Raw genomic sequence first — 18300 nt, 5'->3', positions numbered from 1 at the left:
CCCTGACCAGGATCGGATAAAAAGCTAGCCTGGAAGGGCACGAAGGCTGTCAGACTGGTGTGCCAGTCTCTCTGCCTGACTTCCTGCAGGCCTGGGATCTTTCTGTCTATGGGTCAAAGACAAAGCAGATGATGGAGACAGTGGCTAAGATCAAGAGTTGCCTGGCTGCAGGGCTATTGCGGAACCAAGTGGCTATCGTTACCGGTGGTGGCACGGGCATTGGCAAGGCTATAGCCGCCGAGCTGCTGCACCTAGGTGTGTCTGTGTGTCCGATCCGGGCGGGGGTGCAGGGTAGGGCAGAATTGGGACCGAGGACCCTGGGAGATACTGGGGCGGTTTGGGGGACCTTGGAGATAAAGCAGGGACGCTGAGAGCGAAAGGGGCAGCGCAGAAGACGTTTGAGGAGAGACGGGTAAAGGCAGGGCAACTCTCGGGGAGAGGGAAGGGCACTAAGGAGAAAGGCTAGGGCCCGAAGGTGGGACCTTGGAGACGAGGGTCGAGGGAACATGGAGAAGGGACTGGGGACGATGTGGAGAGGAACTGCGGGGACTTTAGGAGAAGAGGAAAAGGGGCTGGTGTGGGTCACTTTGGGATACAGATGGTACGGATAGGGGGAGGGGGCTACTGTGACTAGACCTGGGGAGCCAATGAGGAGAGAGGGATAAGGTTTACGTAAGAGGAGCAGGAACCCTGGAATAGGGAGGAGAGGGGGAAGGACCAGTTCGCGGGGAGCTGGAGCTCAAGTCCTAAGGTCACTGGGGAAAAGGGCAGTGGTTGGCAAGTGTTGGGGTGTTTTTCCTTATTGAGAAGAATGGGATCTCTGGGAGAATCATATGGGCAACGGGTTCGTGGATTGTGGGTCAAGGTTGGAAGCCAAACCGAAGGCAGGGCATTGTATTAGCTTGCTAAAGAAAAACGGTTGAGTGCAGCATCACCTTCGGAGGACTGTAAAATTACTTTATATAACACTGCAAGCCTATGGCCCAGAGGCAATTGTCAGTATTACGCCCACAGTTTAGGATAAATTAGTAACTTTCACAGTTGAAAGAGCATTTTAAAAAAGTGAGAATCATTCCAGGGAGGAAAGGGAATAGCTGCCAAATAGCTGGCTAGTTTGTTTTTGGAATGAAAAGACATTCTCTCTGGAAGGACAGGAGAGATAGAAGGAGGTGACCAAATACTTTAACAACTGTGAAAGTGGTCTGTTTAGACAAAATTGCAGAGATGAGGGACCAGACTTCAGCTGTCTCTTATCTAAGGACAAGGACAATAGTTACCAAAACAGTGGTTCAGACCATTAGAATTTGCTGTGTTTTGCATAGCCATCATGTGATATTTCTTCTTTTTTAGCAGTTCCTGGTTATTATTCTATTAAACTTTCCATTATTAGGTCACCAGATGGTTGGGGGTGGGGGAGGTCCTTATATTATTCATTCATCAAAATATTGCAAAGCAACTGTGGTTTCTCTCTGGGGCCGAGGTCAGACTTGACAGGTAACAAGCTCTTTGAAATCAGAGACTGTAAATTTTCTTATGTATAATTACCCAATGCCTTGTTTGGACACTTTTTTCCTTTGACCCGTGATTTCTTCAGTTTTGTAAATTCTGATGTGGAAGTTCATTCCACCCATGAAGACTTACAATTCCTCTGTAACTTAGAGCTGCAGAGAGTTGCCTGTGGAAGAGAGAGGTGAAGTGATTCCTGTGGTTACACAGTCAATGGTGTCAGAGAAAGGACTACAGTCCTCTCCCTGATTCCAAAAGTTGGCCCTGTATCCACTATATCACACTGCTTTTTTGCCCTCCAAGTAGCAACTGTTTAATAAATGTTTGTTGAATAAAAAAGAGAAGAGAACATTCTTGGACTGACAACTACAGTGTGAGATCAAGGGACTATTTTCTTATTTTAAATCAAGCAATCAATAAACATTTATTAAGCCCTTACTGAATGACAGATACTGTCACAAAACTACCCTGGATGCATTCACAAGGAATTCCTTTATGTCAGGGGCCCCTATCCTGAGGCCAACAGATCCCAAAGGGCCTATGGATAGATTTCAGGGGTCTGTGAACTTGTTTTTTAAATATTTTGAGTAATGAATATTAATATAATTAGTTTTCTTTGTAATATTATGTGTTTAAAAATGGTGTTCTGACAAGAGGTCCCTAGTTTTCACCCTTCCTTACTCAAAACACACAAAAACATAGCAGTCTCTCACTCAAAACAAAGTCAAGTGTAAGTCATGTCACCATTTCTCTGATGTCATGGTCCTTTTTGAAAATAAAGGACCAACCTAACAATTTTCACCGGACTGCCAAAGAAGGATCATGGGAAAAAAGTGTAAGAACTCTTGTGTCATAGCAAAGGCATACAAACATATCATCAAGCTGTATCATGAATATAGCAGTATGGCAATGAAAAGTGTCGTAGATAAGTTTGCATTATCTGAAGAGATCTTTACCTCATGGCCAGGCATATCACAGGTTTGACAATTGAGCAAAAAAAAAAGTTGCTTACATCTTACATTATGTATTCTGCAGGAACATGTTAAATTTTTGGGAGGTCAATATAATTGCTGTTTTAGAAATATCCAAGTCATTTTTGTCTTTCTGAATTCATGCAGGTCATCCAACAGAGAAAGGCCAACAGTACATTGGATAGATTCTTTATGAAAGGCCTATGGAAAGGCAAATAAGAATTGCATGGAATGAGAATGCAAACTTTAGGTGGACTTTGATTTGTTAATGAAGTGTGTGACCTCAATGTCACTGAAATGTGTGGTTACTGCTCAAGTTGGCAATAGCTAAGATTTTTAAAATTTTTTAATAATAAGATTTTTAATTCAATTTATTTTTTATATTCAATTTTATTCCTCAATAAGATAGTTTTATTTATTTGGTTTTCTTGCCAGAATGTAATGTAGTTATTGCCTCCCGTCAATTTGGTGTATTAAAATCTGCGGCAGAAGAGTTGAATGCTTCCCGCCAGACCTCCAACTCAGCCATTGTTACCCCCATCCAATGCAATATTCGAAAAGAAGAAGAGGTAAAGTTATCATCTTTAACTTTTGTTTCTCTAAAAGTTATGAAAATTATGTGGAGAATATAGTATGATCCTAAGTACTTCTTTTATATATTTTTCTCATCGTAATGTACTATTGATTAGTAAAAATGCTTGGGAAATTGTTTATTTTTCTTCATCAGTTTTTTCTGGTTAATAGCAGATTAACCATAAATATTTTTTTCTTTGAATCCTTGTTGATAATTTTTCTAAAACATTCACTTTCTTACTTTTTTAAGTATAGGGCATTCAAAAGAATTAAATCTAGCAAATTAAATGCAAAGTACTACGCTAGGTACAGGGAATGAAAGACAAAAATGCAACAGTCATACATATCTGCAAAGTCATCCTCTTTCACACTTATTTCACATATTAAATCCATTGTCAAATCTTTGTTTTTGTCTACTTTCACAAGATCTCTCCTATGTGTCTCCTCTCCACTCATAAAACCACCACCATAGTACAGATCCTGCCCTCCTACGTAGATGACTTCAATAATTTTCCAATTGGTTTTCTTGCCTCCAGTCTCCTCCTCCTCATCCATACTGCATTCAGCTGTTAGTGATTTTCTGTGTTCTTTTTTTTTTTTTTTTACAATAATTCAGAATTTTTTTTCTAAGGGCTTAAGTTATAGTGTTCATCTAAATGAAAACTAAAACAAGCCTATAAAAGTTGATTACCTATTCTGTTTTGAAAGTAGTGAGTTTTCCACATCACCAAACAAACCAGTTCTGAGTTTTTTCCTCAGAGAAAGCTTAACAGCACTACCTTCTCTAGTGTCTTATCAAAATAATAATAGCTAACATCTATATAGCATTCCCTAAGTGCCAAGCACTGTGTTAAGTGCATTACAAATGTAATCTCATTTGATTCTCACAACTCTTCAAGGTACGTGTTTATTGCCATTTTACAAATGAGGAAATGGAAGGAACAAAGAGAAAATGATGTCACACAATTAGGAAGTATCTGAGGTGGGATCTGAATTCAAATTTTCCCAATTCCAGTCTAGGCACTCCATCCACCAACTGCCTGGGATAAAGACTGAGAAAGGTCCTTATTTTAGTGACATAGATTGTTTTTTCCCTAATAAGATAGTTTTGTTTGGTTTTCTTGCCTCCCTGTAAAGACTTTTAAGGGGCAGCTGGGTGATACAGTAGTGGGTGGTACAGGCCTGGAGTCAGAAAGACTCATCTTTGTGAGTTCAAATCTGGCCTCAGACACTTACTAGCTGTATGACCCTGGGCAAGTCACTTAACCCTGTTTGCCTCAGTTCCTCATCTGTAAAAACTGAGCAGGAGCAGGAGATGACAAACCATTCCAGTATCTTTTCCAAGAAAACCTTAAATGGAGTCACAAGGAGTCAGACTTGACTGATCAGTCGCAACAATAACAAAGACCTGTAAATTGCAGGTAATTAAGATGATCAATTTCAATTTTTGTGATGTTATCTATTGCTTGATTGACTATGAACTCTTCGCCCTAGTCATAGCCATGACACACTTGAGCCCATCTTCTTCTAATTTTTTTTGGTGTTATCTTTTATATTTAGTCTGTGTAACTAGTCTGAACTTTTTGTGGTCTATGCTGTAAGATGCTGGTTGAATCCCAAAGGGAGACTTTTAGGATGTCGATATTGTAGTACAGGGCATGCATACTATCTCTCCTTTTGCTTCCTACTTTTTTCAGCAATTCTCATTCAACAGCAAATTCTTCCCTAAGTAAGTAATTTAGATTCTCTGACTTACTGAGCCCTGAGTTTGTTTCTGATTTTTCCTTAGCCAGTATGTTCTTTTGTTCAGATTTTCTTTTTACAAAAATGCCAGGTAATTTTGGTGATTACTGCTTTTATGATATCATTTAAGACCTGGTTTTCTTATTCTGCTTTTATTCTAATTTTTTCTAATATTTCCATGAAAATGCTAAGCTTTTCGTTCTTGTAAATTAATTTTGTTACTCTTTTCAACTCACAATAAAGTACCTATAGGATATTTTTCAAGAGCTCTTAGAGGTTGATAGCATTTGCCCTCTTTTTTTTTTCTAATTTCACTTCAAAATTTATGGTTTTTCTTTTCCTTGATGTATCCTAGACTTATTACTAGCACCAGTCTTAAGTTTATTAAACGATTAGCATTCTTCTTTCTGTGCATGTACCAAAATGTCAGAAACTTTTACTGTGATTATTGCATGGCAAGACAAAGGGGAAGGAGAATTGAACTAAGGAAGATACATGTGAAAGCAGATTATCTCAGGTGGAGTCCGTCACTTAGCTATGAGTGGTGAAAGACAGTAAGAAGGGAACTCTGTGTGTGTGTGTATGTGTGTGCGCGCATGTGTATGCATATGTATATGTGTGTATGTATGTGTATATATGTATATATCCATATATATGTATACATACACGTTCTTTCTTAAGGGAAAAGAAAGAAGACCTCTGGCAATAGATAATTACCAGACTATTAATTTATATTTTTATGACACTCTAGAGGCAGCTAGTATAGTGAACCTGGAATTAGGAAGCTCTGAATTCAAATCTGTCCTCAGTGTGAATTTGGGCAGGTCACATAACCTCACTTTCTTCAACTATAAAATGGGTATAATTATGATAAAAATATAGGGTTGTTGAGAGGATCAAATGAGATAATATTTGTACCATAGTAGGCACTGTTCCTGAAACATGGTAGGTGCTATATAAATATTTACTCTCTCCTTTCTAAAGTTTGCAGAGTATAGCCCTTGCAACAGCCCTGGAATACATAGAGAGTACAGGAATTATTATTTCTGTTTTATAAATGGGGAGACTGTTGTCGAGACAAGTGAAATAACCTCCCCAAGGCCACACATCTAAATGATAGAGCTCCATTTGAACTATGTTTTCTTACTCACTTAAGCTCCGTTGGCCTTAATTCACCAGAGAAGGAAATGGCAAACCACTACAGTGTCTTTGCCAAGAAAATCCCATGGACCCTGTGGTCATGAAGAGTTGAACATGACTGAATGACAGCAGCCACCGCTTCTTTCTCCAGATCTCATACTCTTTTCCACATTGCCTCTAGGGCAAGCATCATTAGCTACAGTGTAAAGATCATGAAACTGAGGCCCAGTCCTTTGCCCACTGGTTCCTGTCATTGCCATTAACAAACATCAGCTGAGTCCTTGAGGTGTGGTGGATGAGAAAGGGGAGTGAGTCCCTAGCGTTATGATCTTGGATGTTTGGAACTGGTTAGACATGAGTAAGAGGCAGAACAATTGATTTTCAAAAAGACATCCTTTTTTTTTTTTTAAACAGATTTGTGAGCTGCAGGCTTTTAGTTCTTTCTGATGTGTATCAACTAACTTAGGGCCTGTTGTGGAGGGATTCCAGTCATGCTAATCTTCATTATTAGGTTATCAGTAACAGCTTGGGTTCTTTAACCAACTTATTTTCTTGTGTTTGTTTTAGGTTAACAATTTGGTTAAGTCTACATTAGCTATGCATGGTAAGATCAATTTTCTGGTGAACAATGGAGGAGGCCAATTCTTATCTCCTACTGAACTCATCACTTCAAAGGGCTGGAATGCTGTGGTTGAAACCAATCTGACTGGTACTTTCTATCTTTGCAAAGAAGGTAGGAATGGGAAATAGTCAGAGACACTAGGTCTTTCTTCATTTTTAGATCATAAACCCTCCTAAAAAGTATAACTTGCACTGTGGTGCCCAATTCTTAAAGGAGCTGTGACTTGGTAAATGTGAATGTTCCTTGCACTGATGTACACTGAAGCCTCTCTATAATTTAGTAGGTTGCCTTCATAAGTAGCTAAAATATTCACCATCGTGCACCCTTCCTGGTGGTAAATATCTCCAAATAGACTGAAATGGTACCATAGGCAACAAGCCCAGAGGCCTTCCTCAAACCATACTTGGAGTAGTGCCGTACTCCGAATAATACCTGTGTCTCGTGGGATAACCTTTGAAATCCCATAACTGTACTCCGAATAATACCTGTGTCTCGTGGGCATAACCTTTGAAATCCCATAACTACCTCCATGTCTTGGAATGTGACTTATAGGTAGAATTTTAGAAGAGCGAGATGTACCCATATTTTCCTATCTCATTCTCATTTTGAAAATCATGCATTTGATTAAGATTCTTTGGAAACCTCCAAAGATATTATTTAATATCTAATAATAGTCTAGGAGGCACAGTGGATAGAGCACTGGACTTGGAATCAGGAAGACTGAATTCAAATCTGGCTTCAGACACTTACTAGCTGTATGACCCTGGGCAAGTCACTTAACCTGTTTGCCTCAGTTTCATCATTTATAAAATGAGATGCAGAAGGAAATGGAGAAAAAAACCACTCCAGTATCTTTGCCAAGAAAACTTCAAATGGGGTCATAGTCGGACACAACTAAAACTGAACCACAACAATAGTATGATAGACTAGTAGTCTAACATGTTCATAGTTATATTATTAGTTGGGCTATATTAGATTATTATTCCAATAAGTTTAGGAGCAGTTATATTATTTATAATTATTCAGTCATTTCAATTGTGCTGTAATGCTCTCACTTCTCAAGGGTCCACACCTCCAATTTGGAAAACACTTGTAGTTCTATACCATTGTGGCACTGATAACTGTTCTGTCCCTTTAGTCACTAAATACTTTACATGTTGAGGTGATACTCTGAACTGTGACCTCTGAGACATAGGAGTAAAGCTGCCCTGATGTAGTAAAGACGCTTTTATCTAAGGAAAAATCTGAAGAGTAAGCTGGTATGTCATTATTAAATCTGGAAAAGATAAATTGGAGTGTTAACTAAGCAGCAGTCTATACTCAGCAACAGTGCTGAGGAACATGAGGAATATCTCAAGCTCACATGGATAGCAAGTGGCAGAACAGAGATTTGAATTGAAAAAGTCATCTCTTATTAACCTGTGTTGTATGAAAATGATTTCATTTTATTATCTTTTGGACAGTTTTCAAGTCCTGGATGAAGGAACATGGAGGGTCGATTGTAAACATCATTGTCGTATTAAGTCAAGGATTTCCTAAGGCTGTGTAAGGACTTTTACATTCTTCTTTTTGTCTTGGACCTCTGCTTTACTGTTAAAAGAAAGTTTTGATGCCTCTCATGATTTCAAACTGCCTTTGGGGCTTAAAGAAGATACTTTTCAAGTATTCCTATACACTTGGCACCATGCTAGGTTCTTTTTTGTTTTGGGATTGCTTCTGTGCCCAGGGGTTAGATGATGCAACCAAAGGATATGCTAAGCATTGACACAATTATTCTTTAATCTGGATAGGTGAATGCTCACGGATGTCACAGATGTGTCTGATGATTTCATTTCTACCCTTTCTGTGTGTCATACCATACACACAGCGTATATATCTTCTGTCATCATCCTGCCTTTCCTCATTATGCTTTTCTTTAACTATCTACATAAGACTCCAGGATAAAACCAGCTTTTTAGACTTTTTCAAATTTTAGACCTTCTTTGATGTTTTTGCATTGCCCGAAGGTTGAATTATCTGTAAATCCTTAGGTGCTGTTTGGAGTGAGTGTCATTCATCTTGAGATCTTTTTCTGCCTCTTCCTTTCCATGTTTCACATGCTAGTTGAAAATCCTTTTTTAGGGGGGAGAGGGAATCTCTTCTAAAACTGTTTCTTCATTGTTCTTTCCCTCTCTAAGGAACACTTTTTCATATCTATATTTATTATATAGTATATGTGCAATCACATAAATCATTTCCATTTTAGTTATGCTGTGCAAGAAGAAGAAAGAAAGAAAGGAGGAAAGGGAAGAGAGGAAGAAAAAGAAAGATAGCACTCATCAGTCCATATTCAGATACCAGTTCTTTCTCTGGAGGCATTTTCATCCTGAGTCCTTTAGGATTGTCTTGGATCATTGTATTGCTGAGAATAGCTAAGTCACTCATAGTTCTTCATTGTACAATGTTGCTGTTGCCATGTACAATGTTCTCTGGGTTCTGCTCACTTCACTTTGCATCAGTTCATGTAAGTCTTTCCAGGTTTTGCAATACCTTTTAAAAGAATGATTGACTTACTTATTTCCATGAGTTTGGGTGGATACATAGAGATTTTTCTTTTAGCATCATTTGGTTTGCAGAATAACTTCCTGGAACTTGCTTGAAATGCTAAACTGTTTTCCCTCATCTTCCAGAAGAAAGGTAGTACAGCCCCAAATATTTCTAAACAAGAGTGTCTTTTTTGAACTGTTCTTTGTGACTTAATGCACCAGTTAGTTTTCATGTAACTATGAATGATTAGTAGAAGCTGAATGAAGCCTTTAATTTTTTTTTTCTTTAAAAGGCACAGCGGAGCAGCAAGAGCTGGGGTTGAAAATATGAGCAAAACTTTGGCAGTGGAATGGGCCCAATATGGAGTAAGAGTCAATTGTATCAGTCCGGTAGGTAACCAGTTATATGTATATAATTTGTCATCTCGTTGTCACATTTTTCTCGTTAGTCATAGGTACATTCTAGGTTAATATTAACTATAAAATAGGACATTAGGCAATAGGCAAATTAGAGATTCTATTTGTTGTCAAAGTATTCTTTTATGTGCAATAAAATTCATTATGAATTTTTTAGTGCATTAATGCATTTTGTTTGTTTCTTTCCCTTTAACTTCTTGAGAGAGACTGGAGTCAGTAAATTTAAAGTTAAAGTGGTAAGAAGGGTGGAAGAGTAATAAATCTACGGACATAAAGCACTTGCACAATGTGAAATGTCCTTGGACATTAGATCTTTTTATTTGGGGAATATATTCTAAAAGGTACTGAGAAATAAAATCTTTCCTTGTTCACTCTTACTATTAGTAGCTTAACCTCTAACTGGCAATTAGTTCAGAGACCCCAAGTGTTCTGTATGTCCATGCAAGTAGGTAATGCACTTAGGGAGGATAATTGTATCTCTATAACATTACTGAGAAGCAGCTCTGTGAATCTTTATATCTAATCTCTTCTGCTGTTTAAATATATATGCTGATAGTTCTAGTTGGAATTCAACCATTCTTTCACTTATTTTTTTTAACTTTCCTTTTTGTCCCCGAACCTAGGGAATAATTTATTCCCCAACTGCCTTTAGCCGCTATGAAAAGGCTGGAGAGACTCATGTAAAACATATCCATAATTATTGCCCAGCTAGGAGATGTGGTGTTCCTGAGGAGGTAATATCTTTCTCCCTCTTCCTCTCCCTCTTCCTCCCTTCCTCTCTCCCTCTCCCTTTCCATCTTCTTCCTCATGTCTATCTCTCATCCTCTTTCCTCCTCTTCTCTCATCTTCCTTCACTCTCTTTGTCCCATCTGGTCTCTTTTCATATAATCATAGAATGTTAGAGCTTCAAAGAACCTTGGAAGAGGGACAAGAGAGAATATTTGAGGGAACATTGTCCCATTCAGTTTTTAAAAGAACTTTAAATAGTTAATGAATCCAGTAAAGTTTTTGGCTGACAAACTCTTCTGGGATGCAAAGTACACAGTTGCTGGAAGATAAAGATAAGATAAGACTGTGTGAATAAACAGAAAAGATGTACTTGACCTTTAGTGCCTTCAGATATGGTTAGAGGAAAACTGTAAATACCATATGCATTTCACAACTCATTCATTTTGGGAGAAATGTATATCTGCTCTTTTTTGGTTAACGTAGTCTTTCAGGTTAATAAAATCTAAGGCAGAGTCCAAGTCATTTAATTGTGTATACCAACTATCATCCAGCTTCCCTGAGTTAATTAAGCTGAGATAATGAATTCAGTGATTTGAAGGATGTATGTTTAAATGAATAAAAGGAAGACCTTTAATCTCTACCAGGGGACGGTACCTAAGGTGAATTTAAAAACAGTAAAATTCTTTATCCTGAAATGTGAACAAAAATAATGCCAGTTATGTGTTGAGAAAACATGAGTTTTGTGTACTCAGATCTGAAAGTATAGGATAATTATATGGATATGTGTGTATACATTTAGGGTTAGGGTTAGGGTTAGAGTAGGAGGCATTTAGGGTTAGAATTGGAGGCATTTTATTGATTTCTTCATTATTTCAATCTATACATGTATCTGATTTTATTCACTCAGCCCCCAATCTCTACTACTTCATATTTCACTATTAATTCATTCAATATAGGCTTTAAAAAAAATCATCTTTTACCTTTTGCAGTTTTTACCCACTTGTCCAGTAATTTCCACAATTGTTCAGAGAAAATAAAAAAACTAATACTTAGTGAGGATACGTAAAGCACATATGTAGTCAGAAATTTTCTTGAAGATATGGGATTCAGGAGTATCTAAAATAGAAGTATGTGTAGGTCCACTGACTAGGAGCTATATCATATTTCTCTTCAACAAAAAGGAAAACTTCCCAACAGTGAAGATTTTTTTTTGGTTCAGAAGTTGGCTTGGTAAATTATTGATTAAAACAGTTCATATGATCACTTGCCTATTGATGTCACAGAAAGGATTCAGTTTTAGATACATACTGCACTAAATTATATCTCAGAAGGTGTCTAACATTGTGATGCTGTGATATATATGGATGTGTGTATATGTAGATGTACATAGAAAAGTATAAGTATCTATACAATTGCACACATGAATGTAACATAGGCATATTTTATTTCTTAGATCTCTTCCGTCGCATGTTTCTTGTTATCTCCTGCAGCTTCATATATTACGGGACACACAGTGGTTGTAGATGGTGGTTTAACTTTGTATTCCAGAATGGCGGCGGACATACCAGGTGAGTCATCAAGAAAAATGACTGATCAAAAAGTTTGTGGCTCGCAGTGTAAGATTTTAATTTTAATAATTAATTTTATTTTATTTATTTTTAAAATAATTTTATTTTATTTATATTAATTATTTTATTTATTTTAATTAATTTAATAATTTTAATAATTTAATTTTAATAATTCTTAAATTATTCCTTGAGTGGTAAGATGGCTCTTTCACCCTTTTAAAGGGTACTACAAGAGAGGAAACTTGTAAATGTATGATAATTAATTTGAAAAAGAAATTACCTTTTTATATAAACTCTGCAGAATTTCACAATATAGAAAAGCATCTCTCTCTCTCATGCATGCACACAGTCAATTAATAAACATGTAATAGGTGTTTTTTGATTGACTGGGTAGAAATATAGCCCCCTCAAATAATTCTATATGCAGCCAAATGTTGACTAGTTGCAATAATGCTTAAAGTCAGTACTAAGTAAAAATAAAGGAAGAGGTTGAGGAGACATTGCCTACAATGTTAATGAGATCTTCAGCTCGTGAAAGAAGCTGTTGATGGTGATAATTGGGACACGTGTAAAGGAAAAGACATTGACATTGATTATAAACATGTTTCACAAAATGTTAACAAAAATCCCAAATCAATGTAAAACAAGTCACAGCAAGGAAGCCAAAACAGCTCAGAACCTTGTTAACAGCCCTTGAAATCTTGGCCAGACAGAGAGAGAGAGCATCCAAGTATAATACAATTGTAGGATAGAAATTGATTTGCAGAATGTTACAGAGGAAGGTGGTGAAGAATTATGAGTGAAATTATCAGTGCAGAGAAATAGAGGAGAAAACAAGATTGAAAAACATTTTATGTGAGAACTAAGTCATACCATCTTGAGGGAATTTAAAGATAGGACAACAAACCAACAAAAATGGAACAACTATAAAAATAATTTGTAAGTCTTATAACAAATGATTTTCATCTTGAACACCCTCTTCTCTTCATCTTACAACCCCTTGATATCATCTCTGTGTAGATGAACTCCAGATATACATTCAATCCCAGTGTCCCCCTGACACCTCAATCCCATGTCATCAGTTCCTTCTTGGATATTTGAAACTGGATGTCCTTAAGACATCTTCAGTCCAACTTGTCTTAAACTGATTTCATTCTCTTTTCTCTTAAACCCTTCTCTTTTCTTAATTTCTTTTTTCTGTTGAAGCTACCACCATCCTTCCAATCTCCTAGGTTCCTAACCTTGGCATTCTCCTCAACTCCTCACTTTTCTTCATGCCACACATTTACTCAGTTTCCAAATCTAGCCATTTCTACCTTCACAAGATATTTCATATCTGACCTCTTCTTTCCATTCACACAGCTACCACTTTAGCTTGCTTAGACTGTTGCGGCAACCTACTTACTCTAAGTCCCTCATCACCCTATTCCATCATATGTATGGCTGCCCAAGTAATTTTTCCTTAAGCACAGATTTGATTATATGATTTTATTAGACAGCGTCAGTTTGTGCCCTGTTGCTCCTAGAATAAAACATAAACAAACGCTTCCGTTTATCTTTAAAGTTCTTTACAACTTGGCCACAACCTGTCTTTCCAGTCTTATTGGACATTACTCCTCTCCCAATATTCTAATACAGCAATTCCATTTGTATGTGCACACACACACACACACACACACATTCAAATTCGAATATAATTGAATAGGAGGAAACAAGTGGACTGTATTGAATATAGGAAATTATGTACTGAACTCAGTGATCCTACAAAATCTTTTCAATAGCAATATTCTGATAATTATATGGCTACAAATCTTAGACTACCTTAGTCTCTTAAGAATCAAAATTTTGAGTGATTGAGAGGGCAGTGGAAAGATGTAGTTGGTCTTAAATAGGCTATCTATCTATTTCTTTATCTATCTACCTACTCAACCCCTCAATACACATAATATACACACATGCCCACACACATATGTATATATAACCAATTGTGACTGGAATATGCAAGATTATATAAAAGATACTATTTAATAAGTATATAATCAGAAATTCATGTGGTAAAGGCAGAGACACTGCCCTACTGTGACACTATAAGCATGGGAAGATAAAAGAACGAGAGCAGGGTTTCTTAACCGTTTTTTGGTGTCATGACCTTTTGTCAGTCTGGTGAAGCCAACCTTGTCAGAATTATGTTTTTAAATCCATAGAACAAAATCCATGGAAACAAGGAAATCACCTTTATAGAAATACAATTATAAAAATATATTATTTTAAATTCCTGGTCGCCAGCTTAGGAGCCTGTAGCAAGAGAAAGTCCTGCAATGTGTTGACTAGATTCTTTTTGAAGGATTTATGGGACAGTTTTGACAAGAATCCTGCTAGATAAAGTGTGAGTGGATTGTAATCCAGAAGTTAAGAAGGAAGGAAACAGGCATTTATTAAATACCTACTATGTGCCAGGCACTGGGCCATGTACTTTACAAATATCTCATTTGAACCTTACAGCCCCAGGAAGTAGGTGCAATTATTATCTTCATTTTTAAAGATGAGGAAACGGAGACTGAGAAAAATTAAATGACTTGCCCAGAGTCTCACAGCTAGGAAGTCTGAGGCTAAATTTTAACTTGGGTCTTCTTGACCCTAGGCTTGATGCTCTATCCACTGTGTCACTTAGGCAAGAAGTAATACCCACATTGTCAAGCTTCTGAATCTGTTGAAGCGTGAAAGGATATTGGTCTTTTGTATACAAGCCACTTTCCTAAAATGTTATCTTTTTTCAAAAAAATGCCCAAACACCAATTATATGTGGTACAAATTCTGTTTTTTTTTTTTTTACAGGCCAGAGCTTAATTAGACAGTATGACCTCTCTTCAGATCAATGCCATGTAATATCTTAATGATATGTGTTAAATGAATCATAATTAATAGATGTATTCAATGTTCTGAGCATGGCGAGGTTTCTCCCAGGAGTTGTTGAAGAGACAGTCAAAGGCATGGGATGGGTTTAGGGATATGTTTTATTTTCTAAAAGGAAAAGAAAATTCACATATTTGCCAATAAAAACTCAATGGTTATTTCATTCATTTCATCTTAACAGACCATGACAACTGGCCTGATGGACTATGGGACCTTTCTGTCAAAAGAATGAAAGCTGCCTTAGAGGAGAAATCCAAACTTTAAACTGAGGAAAGTAAAACAATGAAGTCTTTTCTACTTTCAACCAAAAAATGGATTTTAGCATTTTCACGGGATATATAATTTTTACGGAAAATTACTTACTGCTTTTAAAAATTGATAAATTGTATCTTGGAACAAAGTATGACTTCAATGACTTTAAAAATATGCCTTGATAGATGAGGTCTGGGGACAAATGGGAGTCATCCAAGCCCCTACTGTCCCTAGATAGCTGTCCTGGGTATCTTTGTGTAAGTTTCAGATGGCTTAAGTATGCTGAAAGAGTGTGAGGAAGTATTGTAAGAAGAAAGAAAAATATGTAATTTGATTCAATAATTAATAGCTCAGTTAAATTTGAGATGGCCCTGTCTGAAGGACACCAGCCCACACTTACCCTGCTTCTTGGCCATTGTCCTCCTATTCTTTTCTAGCTCTTGTTTGCTTACCCACCTTGCCAGATTTGTCTCCTCCGGGGTAGTGCCCTCTGCTTAAAGATGATTGCCCAGGCTGGCTGTCACCCTCTGTCTAATACCACGACACATCACCCTCGTGACCTGGCATGGACCAAGTTCTGGATTCTGACTAAAGAACCAACCCTTTGAATGGGACGTCTTGAGCAGGATCAACTCTCTGGCCAATCTCATCAGGAAGCAGTTTCAGAAGCTGTGACCTTCATCCCTTACCCCAAAAGAATTTGGATCCCATTTGTTTGGGGGGGGGGGGGGGGCTGATTGGGTGTTTGTGCTCAAACCCCAGCCCTAGGATCATGTATTGTTTATTGTTTTATCATTTTTCAATTGTTATATGTTTTGTCATCTAAAACATCTATACTCTCATGTGCTACATCTTAATATCACATTCCCTAAATCCCTACCATGCTACTGGCTAAGACAGTATGGTATGATACTCTACTTGGTGGAGCAGGAACAAGTTTGGGTATAGTAAATAATGTAGATCTTGAGACCTTAGCCATCAGACTTCAAAGTGGTGGAAAAGATAATTGCTTGTTCATTACAAAGCATATATAGCTTGATGTAGAGAGAAAATGTGTAAAGACAATTGAGTTCACAAAATGAAAAATGGTGACATAACATGTTTTCCCTATACATACAAAAGACCAAGTGGATTTCATTAGAATTTGAGAACTTCAAATGTGAAGATACTTATTGTGTGGGAACCATAATGAATGATCAAACCTTCTCATCTTGTATGATGTGTTCATTTTATGTTATCCCTTCTGAATTGTTATTTTGCTATGCTTCACATATATGGGAATTATGTTGATCATTAAAATAATACTCATTTTTTTATCTGATTGTATTACTACTAGCAATGGTAAAGTATGTACTATGATCACTAGACAGTTGGAGCCCTGTCTATTGGATCACTCATGCAATCTCTGTGATATAACCTTATCCCTTGTTTCTAATTTCTCTGTACTTCATGCTGCTTGAAAAGAATTGATTTTCTCCACTTTCAGGGTGATGATCTTTCCCCTGAACCAGTGGATGATGTTAGGCTTTCTTGGGCACCTACTTCTTTACCTTTATCTTCTACTTTATATATCTTTACTTATTTCTTCTAAGGAAGTAAAAGAGATGTTAATAAAGAACCAGAAATTTGTAAATCAACACTTTGATATGATTTTATATTCAAATACGAGTTGCCCTTCAGCCTGTGTAATTAACATGTCAGATCTTGGGGCTGAATGAAGGGTTAATGAAATATAAAGATCGTCTCTGTACATTTATAGGCCTACATGACTACATATGTTGTCCTTTCTCCTTGGAACAGGGGCTGAATTCCCAAAACTGAAAGATCAGCTTTTACTTGATCGATTCCTCTTCCTGGAAGAGTTGGCCACCCTTCTAGGACTATGTATACTCAATCCTGTGTCCTTTGGAACAGACATTTTGCCTTATCAATCATAGATGTCTTCCTCCTTTGAACTCTGGTGCAGTCCACAGTAGCAATATATCCTGTGCTGAGTCACAGAGAGCCCTGGTGCTGAGCCAACCAGGTGCTAAGTCACATGGGTAGCCTCTAGCACCGAACCTATCAATTGTTATATTACTCCATGTCAATTTTTTTTTGTTTGAAACTGGACATAATCTGGAAAAATTGCTATATTCTTTGGAGTCCCACCTGGGATTTTTCCCAACTTGGACTCTGTGGGCTGAAACCAAGGAACTCCCCAACATGTGAACCCAGATGTTGATGCTTCCCTGGTTTAGTGATGTATGTAAATAATCCTATTATTCTGTTAAGATTTTTCTTTATCTTACTATATTTTTAATACTGCTTTATATTGTCCTATGTGCAGAATAATAGGCCAATTAAAACAAATGCCTTGACCTATATGTCTTTTTAATGTTTTTAAAATGTTGATGCAGATTAGAAAAAATGTAAACCTCAAGTGATCACCTTTCCTGCCTTGATCCTTCTTACATATTAAAATGAGGAATATAGGGAAAGATTAAAAAAATATATTTGTTTGTGGTGCATTACCCCTTTTAGTAGCTGGGTGAAGCAAAAAATAAGTTAAGAATGATTAATGTCTTCTTTTCCTTCTTAGATTTGTTGTATAGCCTCCAAATGAGAGATCAAGTCTGAATATTATGGGACTGGATGTTACAAGCACATTTACGCAACTCAGTCTTTTTGGGACAGCAGTGTCTGCTTTCTTTGTATCAATAAATGTTACTTTTAAAATTAAACCAAGTATAAGCTCCCTTTTAATGTTAATGTAATGTTAATTGTAGGTGGGGGGAAATTAAAAATCTTCCCCACTTGTTAAAAGGACTCAGTACCTTTTGTTAATTTCTATTGAGGCACTGAGTCAGAGGATCGTGGTTTCTGGCTCTGAAAAGTGTATAAATACTCTGAGGTGAGGTTTTACTTTGCGGCTTACTCATTGGAAGTGTTTGTTTGGCCAGATGAGACTCTTGGTAGCCCCTAGGGACCCCCTCCCACCTCCTCCCATTTGAAAACACAGATGTTGGTGCTTCTCTTTCTGGTCACTATGTACGTATGTTGGATCTGTCTGTTGATATGCGATGTATGCATTGCTTATGGTCAGACAGCTGGAAGCCCTGTCTGTTGGTCTTTATTTCTCTTTATATTTTCTCTGAAGTTTAGGGTGCTGACTTTTCCCCCTGAACTAAGTGAATGAACTATGTGCTTAATTTAAGTAGATTGTCGATCCCTCAAAAGTTGCTTTCTTTTTAGAAAAGCAGATCTAAGAATATGTACAATAGGCCCTCTTGTGTGTGCTGAGGTCCTTGCTATTACACTCCCTCTATCACACACACATGCTCACACATATGAAAATAGCC

General features: G+C 37.2%; 1 protein-coding gene across 1 annotated transcript; it reads left to right on the top strand.

The window, feature by feature from the left end:
• Positions 1-117: 117 nt before the first annotated feature.
• LOC140509749 (peroxisomal trans-2-enoyl-CoA reductase-like) lies at positions 118-17682 on the top strand. Its single transcript, XM_072617605.1, has 8 exons — positions 118-255; positions 2913-3046; positions 6501-6666; positions 8019-8100; positions 9374-9470; positions 10121-10231; positions 11680-11794; positions 14889-17682. Exons 1-8 carry the CDS (start codon positions 129-131, stop codon positions 14969-14971), a joined length of 915 nt encoding a protein of 304 aa, XP_072473706.1. The 5' UTR covers positions 118-128; the 3' UTR covers positions 14972-17682.
• Positions 17683-18300: the final 618 nt, after the last annotated feature.

This window comes from Notamacropus eugenii, chromosome 6, assembly GCF_028372415.1.
Source record: "Notamacropus eugenii isolate mMacEug1 chromosome 6, mMacEug1.pri_v2, whole genome shotgun sequence".
In the NCBI taxonomy this organism is placed as follows: Eukaryota; Metazoa; Chordata; class Mammalia; order Diprotodontia; family Macropodidae; genus Notamacropus; species Notamacropus eugenii.
This window is presented reverse-complemented; position numbering and strand designations above follow the sequence as displayed.